The sequence below is a fragment of the Phycodurus eques genome, chromosome 8 (genome assembly GCF_024500275.1).
Source record: "Phycodurus eques isolate BA_2022a chromosome 8, UOR_Pequ_1.1, whole genome shotgun sequence".
Classification (NCBI taxonomy): Eukaryota; Metazoa; Chordata; class Actinopteri; order Syngnathiformes; family Syngnathidae; genus Phycodurus; species Phycodurus eques.
Window position 1 is genome coordinate 16,662,196 of NC_084532.1, and position 19,508 is coordinate 16,681,703.

The 19,508-nt window shown below is 41.8% G+C and overlaps 2 protein-coding genes across 7 annotated transcripts; both read right to left on the bottom strand.

The window, feature by feature from the left end:
• Nucleotides 1-5,748: 5,748 nt before the first annotated feature.
• On the bottom strand, nt 5,749-11,448 carry plvapb (plasmalemma vesicle associated protein b). Of its 2 annotated transcripts, XM_061684404.1 has the most exons (9): nt 10,967-11,448; nt 10,577-10,753; nt 10,380-10,470; nt 9,385-9,586; nt 9,052-9,271; nt 6,897-7,046; nt 6,699-6,815; nt 6,247-6,354; nt 5,749-6,049 (listed from the first exon to the last, which is right to left on the bottom strand). In XM_061684404.1, exons 1-8 carry the CDS (start codon nt 11,168-11,170, stop codon nt 6,286-6,288), a joined length of 1,230 nt encoding a protein of 409 aa, XP_061540388.1. In that variant the 5' UTR covers nt 11,171-11,448; the 3' UTR covers nt 5,749-6,049; nt 6,247-6,285. The 2 variants fall into 2 exon arrangements, with proteins under 2 accessions (XP_061540388.1, XP_061540387.1); XM_061684403.1 differs by lacking the exon at nt 5,749-6,049 and having other exon boundaries at nt 6,261-6,815.
• A 68-nt stretch (nt 11,449-11,516) lies between these two features.
• On the bottom strand, nt 11,517-19,061 carry babam1 (BRISC and BRCA1 A complex member 1). Of its 5 annotated transcripts, none has more exons than XM_061684407.1 (10): nt 18,960-19,061; nt 17,139-17,560; nt 16,505-16,563; nt 16,286-16,406; nt 15,934-16,012; nt 15,844-15,868; nt 15,626-15,755; nt 14,949-15,035; nt 13,969-14,174; nt 11,517-13,233 (listed from the first exon to the last, which is right to left on the bottom strand). In XM_061684407.1, exons 2-9 carry the CDS (start codon nt 17,547-17,549, stop codon nt 13,974-13,976), a joined length of 1,113 nt encoding a protein of 370 aa, XP_061540391.1. In that variant the 5' UTR covers nt 17,550-17,560; nt 18,960-19,061; the 3' UTR covers nt 11,517-13,233; nt 13,969-13,973. The 5 variants fall into 5 exon arrangements, with proteins under 5 accessions (XP_061540391.1, XP_061540393.1, XP_061540392.1 ...); XM_061684409.1 differs by lacking the exon at nt 11,517-13,233 and adding an exon at nt 18,402-18,496 and having other exon boundaries at nt 13,244-14,174; XM_061684408.1 differs by lacking the exon at nt 11,517-13,233 and adding an exon at nt 18,391-18,496 and having other exon boundaries at nt 13,244-14,174.
• Between the last annotated feature and the right edge of the window lie 447 nt (nt 19,062-19,508).

Consider the following 19,508-nt stretch of genomic DNA (forward strand, 5'->3'; position numbering starts at 1 on the left):
TTCACTACAGTAATCCCACTTATGATTTGTCATAATATATTCTTTTATTTAATTATTTTAATTGCTCTCAAGAGATGAATAAAGTATCTATGTATTTATACGGAGTACAAAATGTAAGAGCATTTGTGTCTGGTAGATTTTATTGATGTAACAATGCCTTTTGTTCTTTCTTTGTAATGAACATTAATTTGTGTGAAGATCAGCGGCACTGAATATACAGTATGGGTCCCCACGACCATGAAACATTTTCCAAGTCTTCTTTGCCAATGCCAAACAGCTTATTTTACTATTGGCATTGACTCTTGCTTTGAGCTTCTGTTGCCCCCAGCCTGAGCGTTGGCCCTGCAAGAGCGGTCTCTTAGAGTCTGCACTCTGCTACAAAATAAAGCTGCAGCATTACTTTGAAGAGAGCTCTAGTACCATCTCCAAATCAAAATTTAAAAAATTATTCCATATAATGGGCATGTCAGAGACAAGCTGCAAGGTGGGTATCCCAAGAAGACGAGCCAGGAAAACCGTTTCCTCACGCTGTCAGCACTTAGGTGCTCTAGGCCATGGGTGTCAAACTCATTTTAGTTTGCGGGCCACATTCACCCCGACTTGACGTCAAGTGGGCTGGACCAGTATATTAGTGGCCTTATACGTTATAAATAATGACAATTCAATTTTTTACCATTTTTTTGGTACAACTACATTTGGGAAAATATTAACAATTGATTATTGTTTCAAATAATATGGGCAATCTCAACTGTCATAACAAACTTTGTGCAATTTCAACAATATGAATCAGTGTTTTCATTTACACATGCAACTTGCAGATCACACGCTATCTATAAACTGTACTTAGCTTATTTAGAAATCATTTTAAATTTACATACATTTTCACACCCATCTGGAAATCCTGACAGGCGCAACTGACCAATCACACGTTACAGATTTTCAAAATGAAATCATCACAGTCATCTCCCTGCCTTGTAAATGATAAAAATAATCAAAGAAATGATAAAAGAAGGCAAAATAAATGTATTAGCTATGTGTATTAAAGACATACATATCCACAGTAAGTGCAAAATACAAACTTAAATTAGCTGCTTATTTATTAGTCACCCAGAGCTGAAAACACAATCTATATGAGGTTAGGACAAGTTCGCACCAACAATTAGCAATTAGTTTGACACCCCGGCTCTAGGCTGCCTTCTACAGATCTGCAGGACGATATGGCTGACGACTGTCTGTCCAAACAATCTGAAACAAACTGCATACGGCCAATCTCCGGTCTCGTGGGGCTGCCAGGAGGCCTGCCATGACTGCCTTTCACCATCACGTGCACTGGAACCTGAAAATGTGGAGGAACATTATGTTCAGTGAGGAGTGCAGATTCTCATGTAAGGTCAAAGTGTGGAGAAGTCATGGAGAACTCCATCTGATTGCTGCAAGACAACTACCTCTTGGTGGAGGCAGTGTGATGGCAGGGGGCGGCATCTACCTTATTGGAAAAAAAAATTTCAATGCAGACACATCGAGAGGCGCTCCTCCAACCAGTGGCAGTCTCAAATGGCTGCAGTCTGGGACGGATGGATCTCTATCCTCCAAGATGGCAATGCTCACCCGCACAGAGCGATGTTTATCAGAGACTACCTCCAGAATTTGGGAGTGGAGAGGATGGAATGTTCTCAACTCGGCCCCATTGAACTCTTGTGGGATCCGCGAGGGCTTGCTCTTCCCAGCATGCGGGAAGGCTCTGATGGATGGCTGTGGCTCAGTTGTCCAGTGACCGAAGGGTCGGCGGTTCGAAACTTGGTTCCGACTGTCCGCTGTCCTTGGGCAAGACGCTGAAACCTAAATTGCTCCCAATCGGCCTGGCAGCGCCCTGCATAGCACCGTAATGGTGTCGATAAAGCACTATATAAGTGCACTCCATTTACATTGTCATGTGGAGGTGCCAGGCTGTGGCTGTTGTGGCTGTGCATGGTTCTTCCGCACACTTACTAGGCTCCAGTTTCAGCAAAGCTCCTGAAGCGCAAGGTAACGGGTCAGCGTGAGAAATGATTGACACCTCATCAGTTACACCTTCTGTCTGTTATTGAATTAGAGGCACAAGATGGGGCCAGAGAGGCCTTTTTTTTTTTTTCGTAGATCATTTTACTCATGTCGGCGACACGTTGGGCGACTGGTTAGCACATCAGCCTCACAGTTCTGAGGACCTGGGTTCAAATCCGGCCTCAATTGTGTGGAGTCTGCATGCTCTCAACATGCCTGCGTGGGTTTTCTCCGGGTCCTCCCACTCCTGCCACATGCCAAAAATATGCATGGTAGGGTAACTGAAGACTCTAAATTGCCCGTAGGTGTGAATGTGAGTGTGAATGATTGGTTGTTTACATGTGCCCTGCGATTGGCTGGCGACCAGTTCGGCGTGTACCCCGCCTCTCGCGCGAAGATAGCTGGGATAGGCTCAAGCACGCCCACGACCCTAATGAGGACAAGCGGCACAGAAAATGGATGGATGGATGGATTTAACTCATGTACTACTGTCAGTTGATACAGTTTAAACAAATATAACAAGTTGTTGTTTTTTTGCCAACTCCCCTTTAAAGGGCCTCAAAATAAAATTGTAAATATATCCGTAATCACAATTTTCAATTCACGTCACATCTTAATTGGACACCGATAGAGTTGTTATGGTTTTGCCTTTAAATGTACCCAAAATATGCAGAAAGTGAGTGACCCAGGTCTCTTCCAGGCTGTGAGAAAGGAACATTGTCGAGGCGATGAATGCTGTGGCTTTTGTTCCGCTGTCAATCTGGCCTTGATCAAATATTTATGTTTCTTTGTTGAACTTGTCACCCTTCTTCCCCATTCGGTGGTCGCTGACGACATTTGGTCCCCTTTAACGGCAACAGAAGTGCATGTCTCTGCATCTTTTTGTCTTTCTCCGGCGTCTCTCTGCGCTCAGACCTTTCCTCTTCCCGCTCTACTTTGTCAGCCTTTTCATGTTCTTTTTGATTAATTACAACACAAAAAGGGAGGGGGCATGTTAAGCTAAATGTGAGACTTGCTGTCCAACACATCAAAAGGCGTACATTTGTAACTGTTTTTCTCAAAATACTTGACTGAACAATATAGATCAACCAAATACAGTACCCCATAATGTAATGCAAAATGCTTTATCTAATATTCAAATGACTGATAGAACCAGTTAAATTAAACACATTCTGGAGGTCAGAAGACAGGAGCATTAGAGTCAGTCAGTACACAGTATGGGCGTCAGAACATAGAACAAGAATAAAAGCTAGGTAATACAGTCTGGGGCTCAGAACATAGGACCATCAGAACCAGTTTGAACAGTCTGAAACTCAGAACAGGACTAGACCCACCTACAGGTGGATTAGAACTAGGCCTGCCCCTAATTGCACCCCTGAAGGTTGCAGGGAAAGATGAAGCGTTGCTCTCTCGGTTTTTCAGTTGAGGCTACTCCTTCACCACCACTGTTCTCTTTTCGAGACATCTGCTGCATCATTTCCCTAAAAGCAAACATGGGTCTCTCCCACGCATTTCCCCAGATTCTTCTGAAAAATTGCACGCTTCTGTCATCACTATCAACTTTGTAACGGAACATGATGTAACAAACAATCCTGTGTTCAGTTGGAAAACTGACCATGACAAAGTCACCCATGGACAGATCTGTGTTTCCTGGTTGACTTATCTCATCCTCAGAGCTCTCTTTCCTATATCATCAAGTGCAACAGGACATCACTCTCTTAGCTGCCATTATATTCTTTTTGGTTGCTGTCTTTTTCAGTTTTCCCATTTCTATTTTGGTTTTCCCCCAGCTGGTTTCTTTTGTCCCTCTTTATAAGCCTTTTCCATTTCCTGCTTCTCAGGATCATCAGTAACAATGTCTCACTTTACCCCACAATTGCCATTTAAGAACAACAACAAAAAAGACTTCTCTCCATCAATCACATGGTTTTAATACACTGGTCGTTCATCAACATGTATGAGGAAGTTTGTCTGCCAGAATTAATTAGCTTTGATACAACCGTTGATTAAGTCAAAAGCAAGCTTTACAAGCGAAAAATATATTTTTGTGATGAAAACAAGCTCATCACAGCACTATGAGGTCATTTTCTCCATGGCTAAGGTGAAATGGGAGGGGCTTTAAAAATGTGGTCACATGACTACAAATGTATTCGGTTGGCTCTTACAGTGTGTGTCTCACAATACTCAATGTCTTACATTGGCCCGTTCTCCCCTATGTGAATATAGAATGAGCGCGCCATTCCTAAACTCCCAAAATGTTGCTGAGCTTATCAGAACATCTCCCACTTGTTGTTAGTTGACGTGAAAAAAAAAAAGAAAATCGCTTAACTTTGAACGTTTGAGACATAACTTTTTGCCTGAATGTTTAGCTTCTTGGATGCCAATTTTCATTGGCTGTAATAATTCTGATGTAATCTTGACTTGTGCCGTGTGTGCGTGTGTGTGTGTTTGTGTGTGTGTGTTAGATCCACAGGGCACTGAAAACTGTTAAACAGGATTTCCTGTGGACAAATTCAGTCACCTGTAGCCGTTACATCATCAGCGCAGTGTCTCTTGTCATGTCTCTCGTAAATCCTCCTCTGTCTTAAAAGTGAAATTTGGATTAAAATGCATTGTCCTCACACAATTGCAATCACAAGAATGAGAACGCAATTAAAAAGTCATTCATCTAATTCACGGGTGCCAAACTTAAGGCACGGGGACCACATCTGGCCCGCCACATCATTTTATGTGGCCTGCGAAAGCAAATCATGTGTATCAACTTCCGTGATGCTTGCTAAAATCTGCACCAAAATTAAAAATTGCGATACGTAATGAATAATAACCTTGAGATATTGCAAGCATTTTTTTGTTCCCAAACCCCTTTTTACAGTAACTTTGACAATAGTTGAACAAACTATAATTCTTCACATGTGATTTCAAAACTAGTTATCCATCAATTTGTTGTGTAATACTATAATGAGGCAATTAAACTTATTCATGGTTTCACAGTCATAATGGCACTCTGAGGGAAACCTGAACTAGAATGTAGCCCGCGACAAAAATGTGTTTGATTACGTATATTGTTAAATGAATACAGAAACAGAGCATTGTATTGCATTTGTGATATGGCTAGATTTGGATACCTTTTTGGAAGATATTAATGGTTATTATAACACATACCTGTAAATAGGATGGACTCCAGTGCAGGGTACTAGTACCATAAGGCATACGTGTTCGTACGTGTGCGTGTTTGCGATACTCTAGTCTTAAGTGTTCCCCAGTTTCACATGAAATGTAGTGTTCACATTAACAGGATAATGGTTATTATTCATTCATAAAATTCTGGCACGTTGTATGCAGCTACTCAGCTGTGTAACGTCTAAACACTGTTTATAAAAGGAAAGGGAAGCAATAAAGCTAGCGCTCATATAATAGCTAGTGTGTTAAACACATTATAAGAATGGGCATAAATCTTTAGTATGACTCTCTTTAATAACTGAAATCGTCAATGTGTCATGCCTTGTTACTTCTGTCTTATTTTGAATTCAAAGTTCACGGATGGTGTGTTGTCACCTTTTGAACGTGCAGTACGAAGCTTTCTTGGTTCCCATTAAAATGGGAAGCCAGAGGAAACAAACTTCACCATCTCAAGAGCTTGAGCTGTAATGTAGTAGCTAGTTTGCAGTTTTATAACAGCAAATACAAAAAAGAAGACATTTTGATGGTTCATTTAATTTATTAAAGTGAAAAAGAAACAATATTAGTTTATAAACAAAGTGAGTACCACCCGCAAGCAATATTTACAACCTGTGTCACATTCTGTTTTGACATGAACCTGACTGCAGGGATACACACACATTACACATTATTACAAAGCAATCAAAGTGAGAATCAATCATGAGTGCATGTGACATCGGTATATTTACAGGTTGTTCTTTGTCCTTGTTTGTTGTGTCTTGATACGTATATCTTGTTTTTACGCTAACGGTGCTTCCACACATATTTTTAATGGAGCAATTCATCTCACCTGAAAGAGAAAACATAAAAATTGTGACTAAATATCACCTAGGCTGCAAAGAGCTGACGAGACAGCAGATTCATTGTAGTTACAACTGAAGTAATATTCGAAGAAAATCAACTACTGTATGCTTGTTTTCTCTGGATAGTCATCGATTTCTCTGAAAAATGCAAATGTATGAAGCTGTGCACTTTGAGCAACGTTACCGTTGGTGTTTTGCTGAGACTCGGTGCTCTAATAGCAGGTCACTTGGCAGCGGTTTGTCTGTTCTGCTGTTGGACCGACAGGCCACCCGCAGGTTGTGGCAAACCAACCTGCAGAACATTTCAATTCTATTTATATACGAGTGCAGCTTACTGTGATTGCACACACACACACACACACACGCTCACATACAGACATGCAAACTGACGGGTTCAACTACAGCGCTTGAAAGGTGACAGATTTCAGGAGTTGTTATCTTGGCCGCCCATCCTTCCTGCTGCTGCTGCTGCTGCTGCTGCTGCTACTGGGCTATGATTCCTCACGAATGCTGAGTACACACACGTCCGTCTCACCTCTGCACCATGTGCCATTTAATCAGAGACCATCTGCGGACACTGCCTTCCCCAGACGTGTGTGTGCGTACAACAAACCATGTCAAGTGAGAGTATTGTACCTTGCAATTGCGCAATGCCCTCAGGGTCTGCAGCTCGTTTTCTCTCAGCGCTAAGTTGTCTGCCAAGAATTGTTTCTGTTCTCTTAGCTGGTTACTCTCAATCAGCCGTTTCGTCATCTGAATAGAACGTGTGTTAATGTCAAAGGGAGAGTAGAGTAGGACTAATAATAAGAGGGATGGCGGTGTGCTTATAAGAACCTCTTCGTCATGGTTCTTCTCCTTGAGTTGCAGCTGCTTGCTGACTTCGGCGAGTATGTCGCTGCGGTTGTGTTCACACCGCTGCAGGTCAGCGCTCAAGTGCGAGTTTTGCACCTCCAGTCGACTCGACATACCTTGAATCTGAGCCACCTGCAAGAAGAAGACAGATGTGACGCTCTAAACTTTGTGGAAGATAGATTTGGGTGTGAGCGCAGAGACTTGACAGGGTTCCGCCCTTCTGTGCCAATTCTTTGTCCAGAGCTGCCTTTACAAATTGTCTAACCTAATGTTGACTGTGTCAGTTTGTTTAATGCGCAATTTCCTCAACGTCATGCACATGGCAGCTGGTGCAGTTCTTCATAAACTGTTTCACGATTAATTCCATGACATAGCTATAGTTGAGTTATTATGTAAAATCACACTGAAGATGATGCAAAAAATATACATTTCAGACAGTGCTCTTAAGAGAGGCATTATTATTAGCATCATTTCTATCAGGAACAACACTCAGTATGATGCTGTGCAGTTGCACGCCACTGCAAACTACAAGCTCAATAATAAAAATCTAGTGAATTCAGCGGCAACATGTTACCTTTGCTAAGTCTAATTATTTTATAGGGCTATTGAATTGGATCTTACATTGGATGCACCAGAAGTGGTCAGTGAGTGGATTTCCCATCAACTATAACATACAGTAAGCCAATCCTCTTATTTTATCCATCCATTTTCTGAGCCGCTTCTCCTCACTAGGGTCGCGGGCGTGCTGGAGCCTATCCCAGCTATCATCGGGCAGGAGGCGGTGAACTGGTTGCCAGCCAATCGCAGGGCACATACAAACAAACAACCATTTGCACTCACATTCACACCTACGGGCAATTTAGAGTTGTCAATTAACCTACCATGCATGTTTTTGGGATGTGGGAGGAAAGCGGAATGAAAACCCACAGAGGCACGGGGAGAACACGACTGGTTAGCACATCTGCCTCACAGTTCTGAGGACCCGGGTTCAATTCCAGCCTCGCCTGTGTGGAGTTTGCATGTTCTCCCCGTGCCTATGTGGGTTTTCTCCGGGTACTCCGGTTTACCTCCCACATCCGCCCCAAAAAACATGCACAGTAGGTTCATGGAAAACTCTAAACTGCCTGTAGGAATGAATGTGAGTACAGGTAGTTGTTTGTTGATATGTGCCCTGTGATTGGCTGTCGACCAGTTCAGGGTGTACCCGCCTCTCACCTAAAGTCAGCTGGGATAGGCTCCAGCACACCCGCGACGCGAGTGACGACGATAAAGGGTGTGGAAAATGGATGGATGGATTTATGGATGATTTCCATTACATTAATGGTTTGGGGCACAGTGGAAAAAAGGCAATGAGATGAAGAGAACTTGGTTTTTACCTGCAAATCGAATGGTTTCAGAAAGCGAAGATGCATTCAAGTGCTAAAACAATGAAGAGACATTTTCTACCCCTCATTTAGCAGTGTATCGCCATTAGATTTGGTGAGTGATTTGGAGAGGATATGTGCCTTTGTTCTGTATAGCTTTCTGCTGTATCAGCAGAGCCATGCGTCCCCTCTACATTGACCCTGAATTCACCTGAGAGGGCAGCTGTGTCCTTAACTCAGTCTAGTAGTATTTTTCCAGAGGAAAGACATCCTCTCTAGAGAATGTAAATTGTTCTCAGTAATAATATCGGGATCAATTTAACAGAAGTAAAGAAGGTCTAATTAGTTATTTATACACTATAATATATCCATTTCAACGCAATACCTCAGGTATGAGTTTCTATTTGGAGAAATGTTCATTTATTTCACTAATTCAATTCAAAAAGTGAGACTCATAGATTCATTAAACACAACACAGTATTTTTCAGAACTTACATATGTAATTTCTAAATTAAAAAAACATTTGGTTTAACTTGTATGTTTTTTGTTGTTTTTTTTTTTTTTTTGTTCGTTGCAAGCTATAATTATCAACATTTTCAAAATTATGAACTATTTCACGCTTCGTGTAGCAAACATACTACATGAGTTTCACCTTTTTTTTTGAATAGAACTACTGAAATAAATTAAGTTTTCCACTACATGCTGATTGTTTTGAATAGAAAAAAAATTACATAGCAACTACAGTAGTCTATATTTTTTTCCCATGCAAATACCTTGTTGCCCACGTTGTCCAAATACAACTGAAACTTGTTCTCCACGTCTCTGGACAGGTTGGTGCAGCTGTTTCTTATCTTCTCCATTTGCTCCTGCTGGCTCTCACAGGTGAGGTGAAAGGTCATCTGGTGGGGGAACAGGTTGTTGATTTTGTTCAGAAAATCCCTGGTCACCGATTGGATCCCATCCAGAGAATGAGCAAAGTCTTCTTTACATTTCCTGGTGAAACACAATGTTTAATGTTTCATTTATCTGAATTTAAACCTGCAATGATTCAGTTTGATGCACTCACACACATATACACACTCACACACACACGTGGGTATGTATACCTGGTGTAGGTGGTGAGCTGCTCCTTCAGCATGATGTTTTCTCTGCGGAGAGCGATGACGTCCTGGTGGTGGACGTCTCTTTCCTTGAGGGCGTTGTCCCTCTCCTGACTCAGGTAGCGGACCGTCTGGCTGAAGTTGGCCTCAATGAGCTCAATCATGGCTCTCTGCTGCGCATTGAGGCTCTGCAAGGTTTTGAGCTCATCTGGAGGGATAACACAAGCTTTAGGGTTTTTTTTTGTTTTAACAATTTCATCTCCTGAGTAGCTGTTTACTGTTTCATTACTTTGCCAGAGAGCTGTGGCTTTGTTTGTTTGTGTCCAACTTGCTAACTCTTTAATATTACAACCTGTTGATGTTTTCCTCTGAGGCTAACTGCACTGGTGATTTAATGAAAAAAAGAAGAAAAAAAACATTTACAGATTTCATTAAGAGAACAATAAATGTTTATTATTATTAATTATTCACTTCAGTAGTTCCTTTATAAAGTGAAACTCCTACTTCCTAACTAATTTATATATGGTTACATTTTAGGATAAAACTTTTTTTTTTTATTTGAGTACTGGAGTAAAAATAATAAGATGGTTCAGAAGCTATAATTTGAATTTGAAAAATCTCCTTTAGGATGTTATATCCGTGAAAAATCATTTATTGTGCTTATGTAGACTTTTAACAGTGTCTCCATATTCAATTTTTCAGGATCCACTTGAATAGACTATACAAACATGAGGTGCAATTTCATGTGATAATTTTACAGGTAAATGCTAAAATTGCAGGAAAAAAGTGAAATTAAGGTACAAAGAAGTCCACCATGGCTATGTTTTTTCCTAACAGTGAATGATGAATGATTCTTAATAATCATTTGTATAATAATTTTGGATCAATTCTGACTGATTATGGGTAAATGGCAAACAAATACTAGATGACGAAGACAGAGCATTTTTTGTTGCACTGAAATTTCTAAAGTATGACAAGGAAGGATGGATGGGAATACATACTGCTAGAAGTAACCACAATAGGCTGCTGTATGGGAGCAGTGGGACATCGCGTCATCATTCGTGTTTGCACAATCTGCCTCTCATAATTGGCCTATATGAAACCAAGAAAGATTTTTTGTTGATTTAAAAAAATATATATCATCAATAATGAGCCATAAACACATTTCTTGAATATATATGTATATATATATACTTACTAATTTAGTCATTAGGTCAAGCTTTGTGGCGTTGGCAACGCTCCTGAGCTGCTCCAGCTGTTTCTCCAGAGCATCTTTCTCCGACGTGCGCGCCCCGAGTTGAGCTCTCAGCTCGCCCTTCTCCTTCCTCAGCTCGATGTTGTTGTCACTTAGTCTGTTGAAGCCCAGCTCCAGCTCCTGCACAACAGCAGAACAGTCGGCATCATCTCAGAGAGTAATGAAAAATAAAAGAGGTGTCCATTGGGTATCAGCAAAAGCTGCTGCAGAAATAAGCCCACATCCTTATTGGTGTAAGCAGTGTGTTACTCTGAAATAAGAATATTATACACTGGCGTTTTATGTTTTAAAGAGTATGTAAGGTCTTGAATATCTTAGAATCAAATCCCTGACCTTGACTCTCATCTCCTCGGCTGACTTCTCCGGCTGCCCGTAGATGAGGAAGAGCACCAGGCTGACGATGATGAGGGACTGGATGAGTGAGGAGAAGAAGAACACGATCCTCATGTAGTAGCCACAGCTCTTGCCTTTGGGCTTGTGCAAAGGCTCCCTTGCCTGCAGGCCAAACTTGGCCCGGGAATAGCTGGAGCTGTACATGTTTGGGGGTGAAATGGCAGCAACTGGTTTGACAGCTCTAAACAGGAATAGCTTAGAGGACCCTCAAATCCAAAAGGTTCTCCCCCTTGAAGCGCAGAAGCCCAAAGTCGAGCGTTGGCGGGGAAGTCGTTTGTCTTCCGAGGTTGTGACACCGTCACAGCACAGCACAACACGCACGTATGGACGTATGTAAACAAAAATCCTGAGGAGAGAAGTGGGGCCATGTTTATAAATGCTGCTTGGGGGCACACTTCCAGTCCATCCTGGCCCAGCCCTCACCTCACATACCTCCCCCGTCCTCATCCCCCACCCCCCTCATCGACCTCTGTCACTGTTACAGCCTCTGGCAGCCTCACCAACTCATACTTCAAGTCAATATTACTAAAATAGATTGGTGTGCATGGAGAATTCGACCGGTATATTGTTGATCAACATTAAGTATATATAGTAGATGGCCATTGTCACTGTCGGAAATAACACACTGAAATATTTTAACATTATTCAGCAAATAACATATATGGAGAAGAATAGGCATACTTGATACTTATTTTGCTTTTATTACGTTGGGTTTGTTCACAATACTGCAATAAAGGAGTTACATCTATAGTACAAAAGTAAATACAAAATACTGTAAAATGTCTGATACCAGTGTAAATGATAGAATTCACAGTATTTGTTTTCATCAGACACTGTTCATGCAATATACCTGTAATATTTGATGAGCTGTAAGATTATCAACGTCTTGCTGGTTATGATACCATAAATTCAAAAGGCATTCTTACAGTACTAATAAAGCATAGATACTGTACTAAAATAGAACAGAGGAAAATCCTCTCCAAGTACTAGCACTAAACTACAGCAGAAAGTGAAGTTGTAAGCACACTTTTAAAAACATGAACAGCTTTTGCATTTACTGTGATTTGACCCAGATGAAGCACGGGTGTCTCAAATTCTTTCTCTATGGCAATTAATTTATATTGCACTGTGTTATTCATCCGTCCATACATATAGAGCTTATTACAGCTCACTTTGCAGAATTGTATTGTATTATTACTGTTATTAACAGCAACAGCAATAATAATAATAACTGTGGTATGCAGTTCCATGTTCTGTACTCAAACTTGGGATCAACCTATCAGAGTCCCAAGCACTGAGCTTCTTGTTGTGAAAATGTTTTTATACGAATGTGGTTTCGTAAGCACCTGTATTTCAAAACCTGGACCCTTTTCCTTCCAATAGTAACAGGTATATCTAAATACTGAATACACACTTGAAAATTCATTGAAAATGAATGAAGGCTCGGAGTAAAATAGTGACATTTCTGGTAACTAATTGCATTGCTACCGAGATGCTGCCTCCCCACATTCCCCAGACTGTAGATGAACAAAATAAGAAAACAGCATATCCTGTCCCAAGCAAGCACGGAAAGGAGTCACGGTTGCGGAGGAGTGAAGGAATGAAAACAATGGGGAGCTGTCATTCTGCAGGGATGAGGGGACAACAAATTCTCTGCAGTCCAGAGTCTGCGGGCCCTCCCGCACGCTGTTATCTGCAGCGGTGACGTGAGGACCGGCCGACAGTGAAGGGGCAGAGTGGAAAAGGGGAAAGGTCTTCTGGGCCCCGAGCTTTCCTGCTCCCCATTGTCTCACCAACAAACCTCAATTATGAAGGCCCGTGAGTGACAGAAAGTGAGCAACGATCACAAGTGGAGACAGACGTTGGATTCAAAACAGGAAACCTTGTGTTGGAGGGATAAGACAAAACGACTACTTTAGATAAGTAACAGGAGACGGCAGACAAATCACGTCTTTAGCACCAATGTAATATTTACACCAAACGTAGATAAGAGAAAGCATTCTTAAAGATAATCCACTTAAATGGTCGTCATTCTGTCCGATGAACCGGAAGATGGATGACAGAGCCTCGAAGCAGAATTTCAAGCAACATTTATTTTTTAAGCAGGCTTGCACTTACATGTACGTAACGTCCACACGTCATTTTTCAAGCTAGACTATTGAATTTCTACCATCAGTTCCAGGAGGAATACTGCCATCTCCTGACAACTATGGAGAGAGCAAAAAAAAAACACTTACAATTGGACTCGCTCAAACAGAATGGAAATGAGTCATTTTCCAGAAACATTATAAAACTGTACAGTGTATTACAAGTGCAGTATGATGAATTTTGTTGTTAAATACAAAGCATACGAACTCACTGACCACTTTGCAGTGTATTGACCACCAATACAAGTGTTCATTCTGGCTTTACAAAAATAGCCATGCTCTTGAGAGAGGCGTTATTATTAGTATAATTTCTATCAGGAACAACTCTCAGTATGATGCTGTGCAGTTGCACGCCACTGCAAACTACAAGCTCAATAATAAAAATCTAATGAATTCAGCGTCAACGTTACCGTCGCAAAGTCTGATTATTTTATACGGCAACTGAATTGGATCGTGCGTTGGATACACCAAAAGTGGTCAGTGAATTGATTTCCCGTCAGCTATAACATACAGTAAGCCAAATGATGAAAATCATCAAAATTATTTTTGTAAAATATATTCGAACTAAGGCAGCACATCCGCCTCACAGTTCTGAGGACTGGGGTTCAAATCCAGCCTCGCCTGTGTGGAGATTGCATGTTCCCCCCGAGCCTGCGTGGCGCTCACTTTGTATTTTTTTTTTTTTATACCTTAGCCATGATAATCAAGAGAAAAACTTAAAAGACAACAGAAAACGACAATCCAAGCGCTGGTCTATTCATTTACAGTGTACGTTTATTCCCCACAGAACTAGACCTCTTCTAGACGGTGGCCTCAACGTCCTGCACCTCCTCTCCCTCCAGGAGGCTGTACGACGCGTGACTCTGGAAGGGTCTCTGCAGAGGGTGAGCGAGAAGTTTGGCCATGCAGTTGTGCAGCTCGATGGCGGGGCCACTCAAGGACACCTCGAAGCGATAGCACATGCCCTTTGAGTCAAGGTTGCAGAAAGAAGTGTAGTTGTCCTGGAGACAGAAAACACAACACTTTCAGTAGATAACGAGAGAAATGAGAAAACAAATGTGCAGACCCTGCAAAAGCATGGTCATAGACAACCACAATGTATCTGAAAGTACATCCTACAATTGTATGATTTCCTCTATATGCTATAAAAGCTAAAAATGATATACGGTATAGAATAATCACCGATGGAATCAATTTAATAGATTATCTTTACTCTAGCTACTTCACGTGTCAGATCCATCCCTTCATATTTTAGACACTTATCCTGTTCAGGGTCGTAGATAACTGGAGCATCCATCCATCCATCCATCCATTTTCTGAGCCGCTTATCTACACAAGGGTCGCGGGAGTGCTGGAGCCAATCCCAGCTATCATCGGGCAGGAGGCAGGGTACACCCTGAACTGGTTGCCAGCCAATCGCAGGGCACATACAAACAAACAACCATTCGCACTCACATTCACACCTACAGGCAATTTAGAGTCTTCAATTAACCTACCATGCATGTTTTTGGGATGTGGGAGGAAACCGCAGTACCCGGAGAAAACCCACGCAGGCACGGGGAGAACATGCAAATATCCAAGTTAACTCTGGGCGGAAGGCAGACTACAGCCTGGAATGGTTGCCAGTCAATCACGGGCACATATAGAGACAGACAACCATTCACAGGGGTGGGAAACGAGGCCATGCAAGTCAGGCGAGTGACCCGCTACATGTGTGAGACGATGTTCAAAATTAAGGGGGTTCTTGCTTTGGCTTAAAGAGGGTTCCCACTCACCCGCCAGCTTGTATCCTCCCCGTGATCTTCCGCACCGTTGTGGAGGTAGACCACGTCGAAGAAAAAGTAGGGAGACTGTAGCATTTTCTGGAGGACACGAGAAATAAACATGTTGTGATGGTTAGAATTACAAAACTCCTTACATATAGGACACACAAAGACTGAAAACAACTGAAATTAAGCACTTGTGAATGCAACAAATAGTGAGTGATGTCTGCAGTTCTGAGATATTCTGCAACATGTTGTTGTTGCGACTTTCAGCTCATCCCATCAGGGGTTGCCACAGCGAGTCACTTTGATGATTTGCTTGGCAGTTTTACACCAGCTGCCCTTCCTGGCATCTTTTATTACGACACCACACGGAACCAAATTTATGGAGGACCGCAAGGACGACAACAAAGTGAATAGCCGTGCAAACAGCGCTGAGGGTGTGTATGGGGGCTTCGGGGTCGGGATGGCGTTGTAGCCTTGCTCAAAGGCACCTCGACAGACATTAGGAAGCAGACTAGCATCTCTTCAAAATAGAGGAGTAATTTTTTTTGGACGCATTGGGACTCAAACCAGAACCTCTGAAGAGTCCAAGTCAATACAGATGAGCTACTGCCACCCCAACGATGCTTAAATTAAAGCAAAATAAGTGTATAGACAGTAATGGTGACCGTCTCAGTCCAACTTACACTGACAGCCTCAGATGGGTTGAGCTGGAGCTGTCCAGCATGGCGGCTGTAAATAAGTACAGTCCGCACCACGTAAGGAGGTGGCACAGTTTGAACATTCTCCATCGAAGGCAGTTCAATCTTTTGACGACTGTTAAATGAACAAGACTATTTTTGTAAAATCATCTTAAGATAGTAGAATCCTGTGAGAAACCAAGATGTGCACTGAGTGTACTTACATGACACTGAGAAGATCTTCCAGGTCTGCAGAGGACAGTTAAGGCTAGAACTTCTAATTGTACCTGAATGGATAGTGAATCGAAGGATACTAAACGTCTCACATACGTTGGTCTCCAGGTCATACAGACAGCTGCACAGCTCCCTGGGGTCTGAAGTGAAGCCTGAGAGCTGAGACAAAGAGGAAAAGTTTGTAAAACAGGGGTCCCAACCCATTTTTCTACATCACAAAAACCTGGCATTTAAATAGGGCTCTGTAGACCTTTATAGCCACTGTAAATGGCTCGTCATTATTATCATGAAGTATAATTGTATTTCTTGATGAATAAAAAAAATTAAAATAACAACAAAATTCCTCTAAACCCCACCCCCTCGCCCGGACAAAGCACTGCTGTAAAAGGCAGGTTACATGAATTATGCCTATCAAATGCATCCCTGACTCACCCACAGAGCATCATCATTGACCACCACCAGAGCAAACTCGTGCCGTTTGTCAATCTTGTGCTTTGTTCTGACAAACATCTCAATCATCTTCTGGGAAATGTTCAGGGCGTTTGTTTTTGAGCTGGTCAGAAAGATACATGATTTACAAAATAAATACATAAATAAAAAACAAACATTTTCATTGGGGTGAGGAAAGTTTAAAACACAACAGGAGCATACCCATTAAAAGACTCCAGCTTCGGTAAACACATCTCTTCAGAAAGGTCCAAGCAGATGATCTATTGGGAGGAGGGGAAACACACTCACATTCTATTCATCTTGTGAAGTGTACATTACACAGTGTATTTAAAGCTGTAAATCTGTGTACAATGCAAGTAGGGCTGCAAAGGGGTGGCAAATTTCCAGTAAATTTCTTGAAGATTTATGGTAAATGTCCATGGGAAGTTGATTTGAGGAATCTTTGAAATAATAAGGATAAAGACAACATTTACTTTTATCGCAAGACATCCATACAAAACAATACAAAAAGCATGATATTTCAACAGATTTATTTGTAATTATAATTATCATTTTACATATTTTATTGAACAATAAATTATTTTATTGAACAAAAACATGAATGTTGAGTTAAATATTAATCCTCCGCCCTGACCGAAGTCACCAAACCCATTAAAAATGAACAAAAATGCACCCACAAAATCCCAAAAAAGAAAACATTTTAAATGAAAAAAGCCCCTCTCCATTCCAAAACAACCCATCTTCCATCGAGCTCCTTTCATTCTCCTTAATTCCTATGGAAATCTTCCAATTTTAAAAAAATCTTGGAATGTTGCTACCCTAAATGTGAGCTTACCACTTTCTCTGGGCAGTTGACACGAGGAACTCTGATTTGGTACTCTGCTGGTGGGGGGACGGAGGCTATCAGTGCAGGCTGCTGTGGTGTGGGCTTGGACCTCTCTTTGGATGCAGCAGCCAAAGCAAGTTGTACGGTTGTGGCGGCAGCAACAGGGACGACAGTCTGAGCCACGGCTGTGGAGATGGTCGCGGTGGCGGAAGACGGAGGACTGTCGCTGGTCGAGGCCTCGCCCTCGCCTTCGACACGGCTACCCACGGCCGGTTGCGATAAACTAGGATTACCTCCGCCTCCGAGGCTCCCTGTGCTGCTTCGACGGTCCTCTGCACCTTCAGGGTTGGAGCGGGTTCGTGGTCGCAGCTCTACCTGGCGCTCCTCTCCATCTGCAGGGCCAGGCTCGGGCGTCTCCATGGATACACAGGCTGCTCGGTTAAGAAAAAGAAGAAAAAAAAAAAACTTGTCCTCATTCGGGTTGTAGGTGAGCTGGAGCCTATTCCAGCTGTCCTAGCCAAATCAGCCAAATTGGTCGCCAGCCAATTGCAGGGCGCACGTGGACTAACAACCATTCACTCACATTTACACCCATGGATATTTTAAAGGTCCTGTGTTTTGGCTATTTAGACCTCCATAGAGTAACTCTCGAACATGAATTTAGTATAAAAGTGTCAATTTAATTAAAAAAAAAAAAAAAAACACCTTGGTTTTGTCATACGTGTGTCTAGAAAAGGCCCCACTGACAGCTACTTCTGTTTGACCCAGTTTTGTATCCACTTTGTCCATATTTGGCTAAGACCACCCCCTTTCCTCTGATTGGGTGCCTCTGTGAAGAAGACCCACTTGTGAGGGCGTTTGTTATGCTGATAGCGCTGGCTCGGGAGTGGAAATAGAAGGCGTTGATGTTCGTTAGTGACGGAGATAAGCTCGAGAAATTTGAATGACCTGAGTTCAGGCCTCTCGACAGAAAACTCTCTGGAACTCAGGAATGCGTGGACAAGTTTAATTCATAGTTCACGTTTAGTGAGGTTTCATAGAGACAATATTACATCCCAAATACTAGAAGAATTTGGTTTAGCAAACTATGTCCCCTTTAAGAGCCTTCAATTAATCTCAAATGAATGTTATGAAATGTGGGCGGAAGCCGGAGTACCTGCAGAAACCCCACACAAGCATAGAGAAAATGCAAACTACACACAGGAAGGCCAGAACCAAGAATCAAACCCAGAACCTCTGACTGTCAGGCAGTTGTGCTCACCACTACTGTACCGTGCTGTTTATTTGATCCAGCCAAATGTTTTCTATCCTCATTAGGGTTGCAGGTGAATTGGAGCCAATTCCAGCAGACGGCAGGAAGGCCACAGCTGAGATTTGAACACATGACCTCAGAACTGTGAGGCAGACGAGCCAACCACTATTACACTTTTCTGTTGCCTATTGCATCCATACAGAAGAAATTTAAACCCTTTAAATAAGTGTTTTCATAATAATGTTTATGGTTTAAAAACTACTATTACATCATCCCATATTCATAAAACGCCACCTTATAAACAACGAAAGACGATATATAGATAAGGTAGTTATCATTATGTCAAGTATAAAGCAGACGTGACGTATGCAGTGTGAAATGCGGGGCAGCTTAACAGCAGGTAGAAAAAGCATAGATACAATTAAAAAAAAATACTGTATAATAATAAAGGCGATGTTTGATGACAGCTTAGTAGCAAAAATGAGCAGCTACTAGCATTAGCCAGCCTTGATTGGAATTTTAAAGCGCAACCGGTTCCCTGCACAAAGACGTACGATTCAAGTAATGAGGAGACCTACCTAATTAATGGCTTGGATAGTTCTCAAATGCAAATAACGTAAAACTCATTGAAAGTTGCCCGAGCAATCCCCGAGCAGCTAGTGTTTGTTTTGAACTTCCGTCCAGGATATGACAAAGAGCTAGCTAGATCGCTAAGCAGTATGGGGAATGTAGTTGAGCAAACAAAGTACCCATTGCCGCTTCCTAGCATCTGAAGACGAAAACAGAGACAATAGCAGCAGCAGCAGCAGCAACAACAACAACAGTATTCACAGTACATATAATTGTATGTATATATAGTGGTCAATATACAAATATACTGCCATCTTGTACTTTGTTAGCCATGTACTCACAGAAGGGTTCAGATTCAGAAACTTTTCTTTTGATCTTTTAATAGATAAGGATGCATATGGATGACAAGAGTGTCATTAAGATAAAAGCAAAGTAAAGCAGCTAAACTGATCAAAGTAAACTGGTAAAGAACGCACACACACACACATTTACTCTACGTGTATTGTAGATATGGGCAAGTTTCCAAATTCAGTCAACATTCAGAACTATAATAAGCC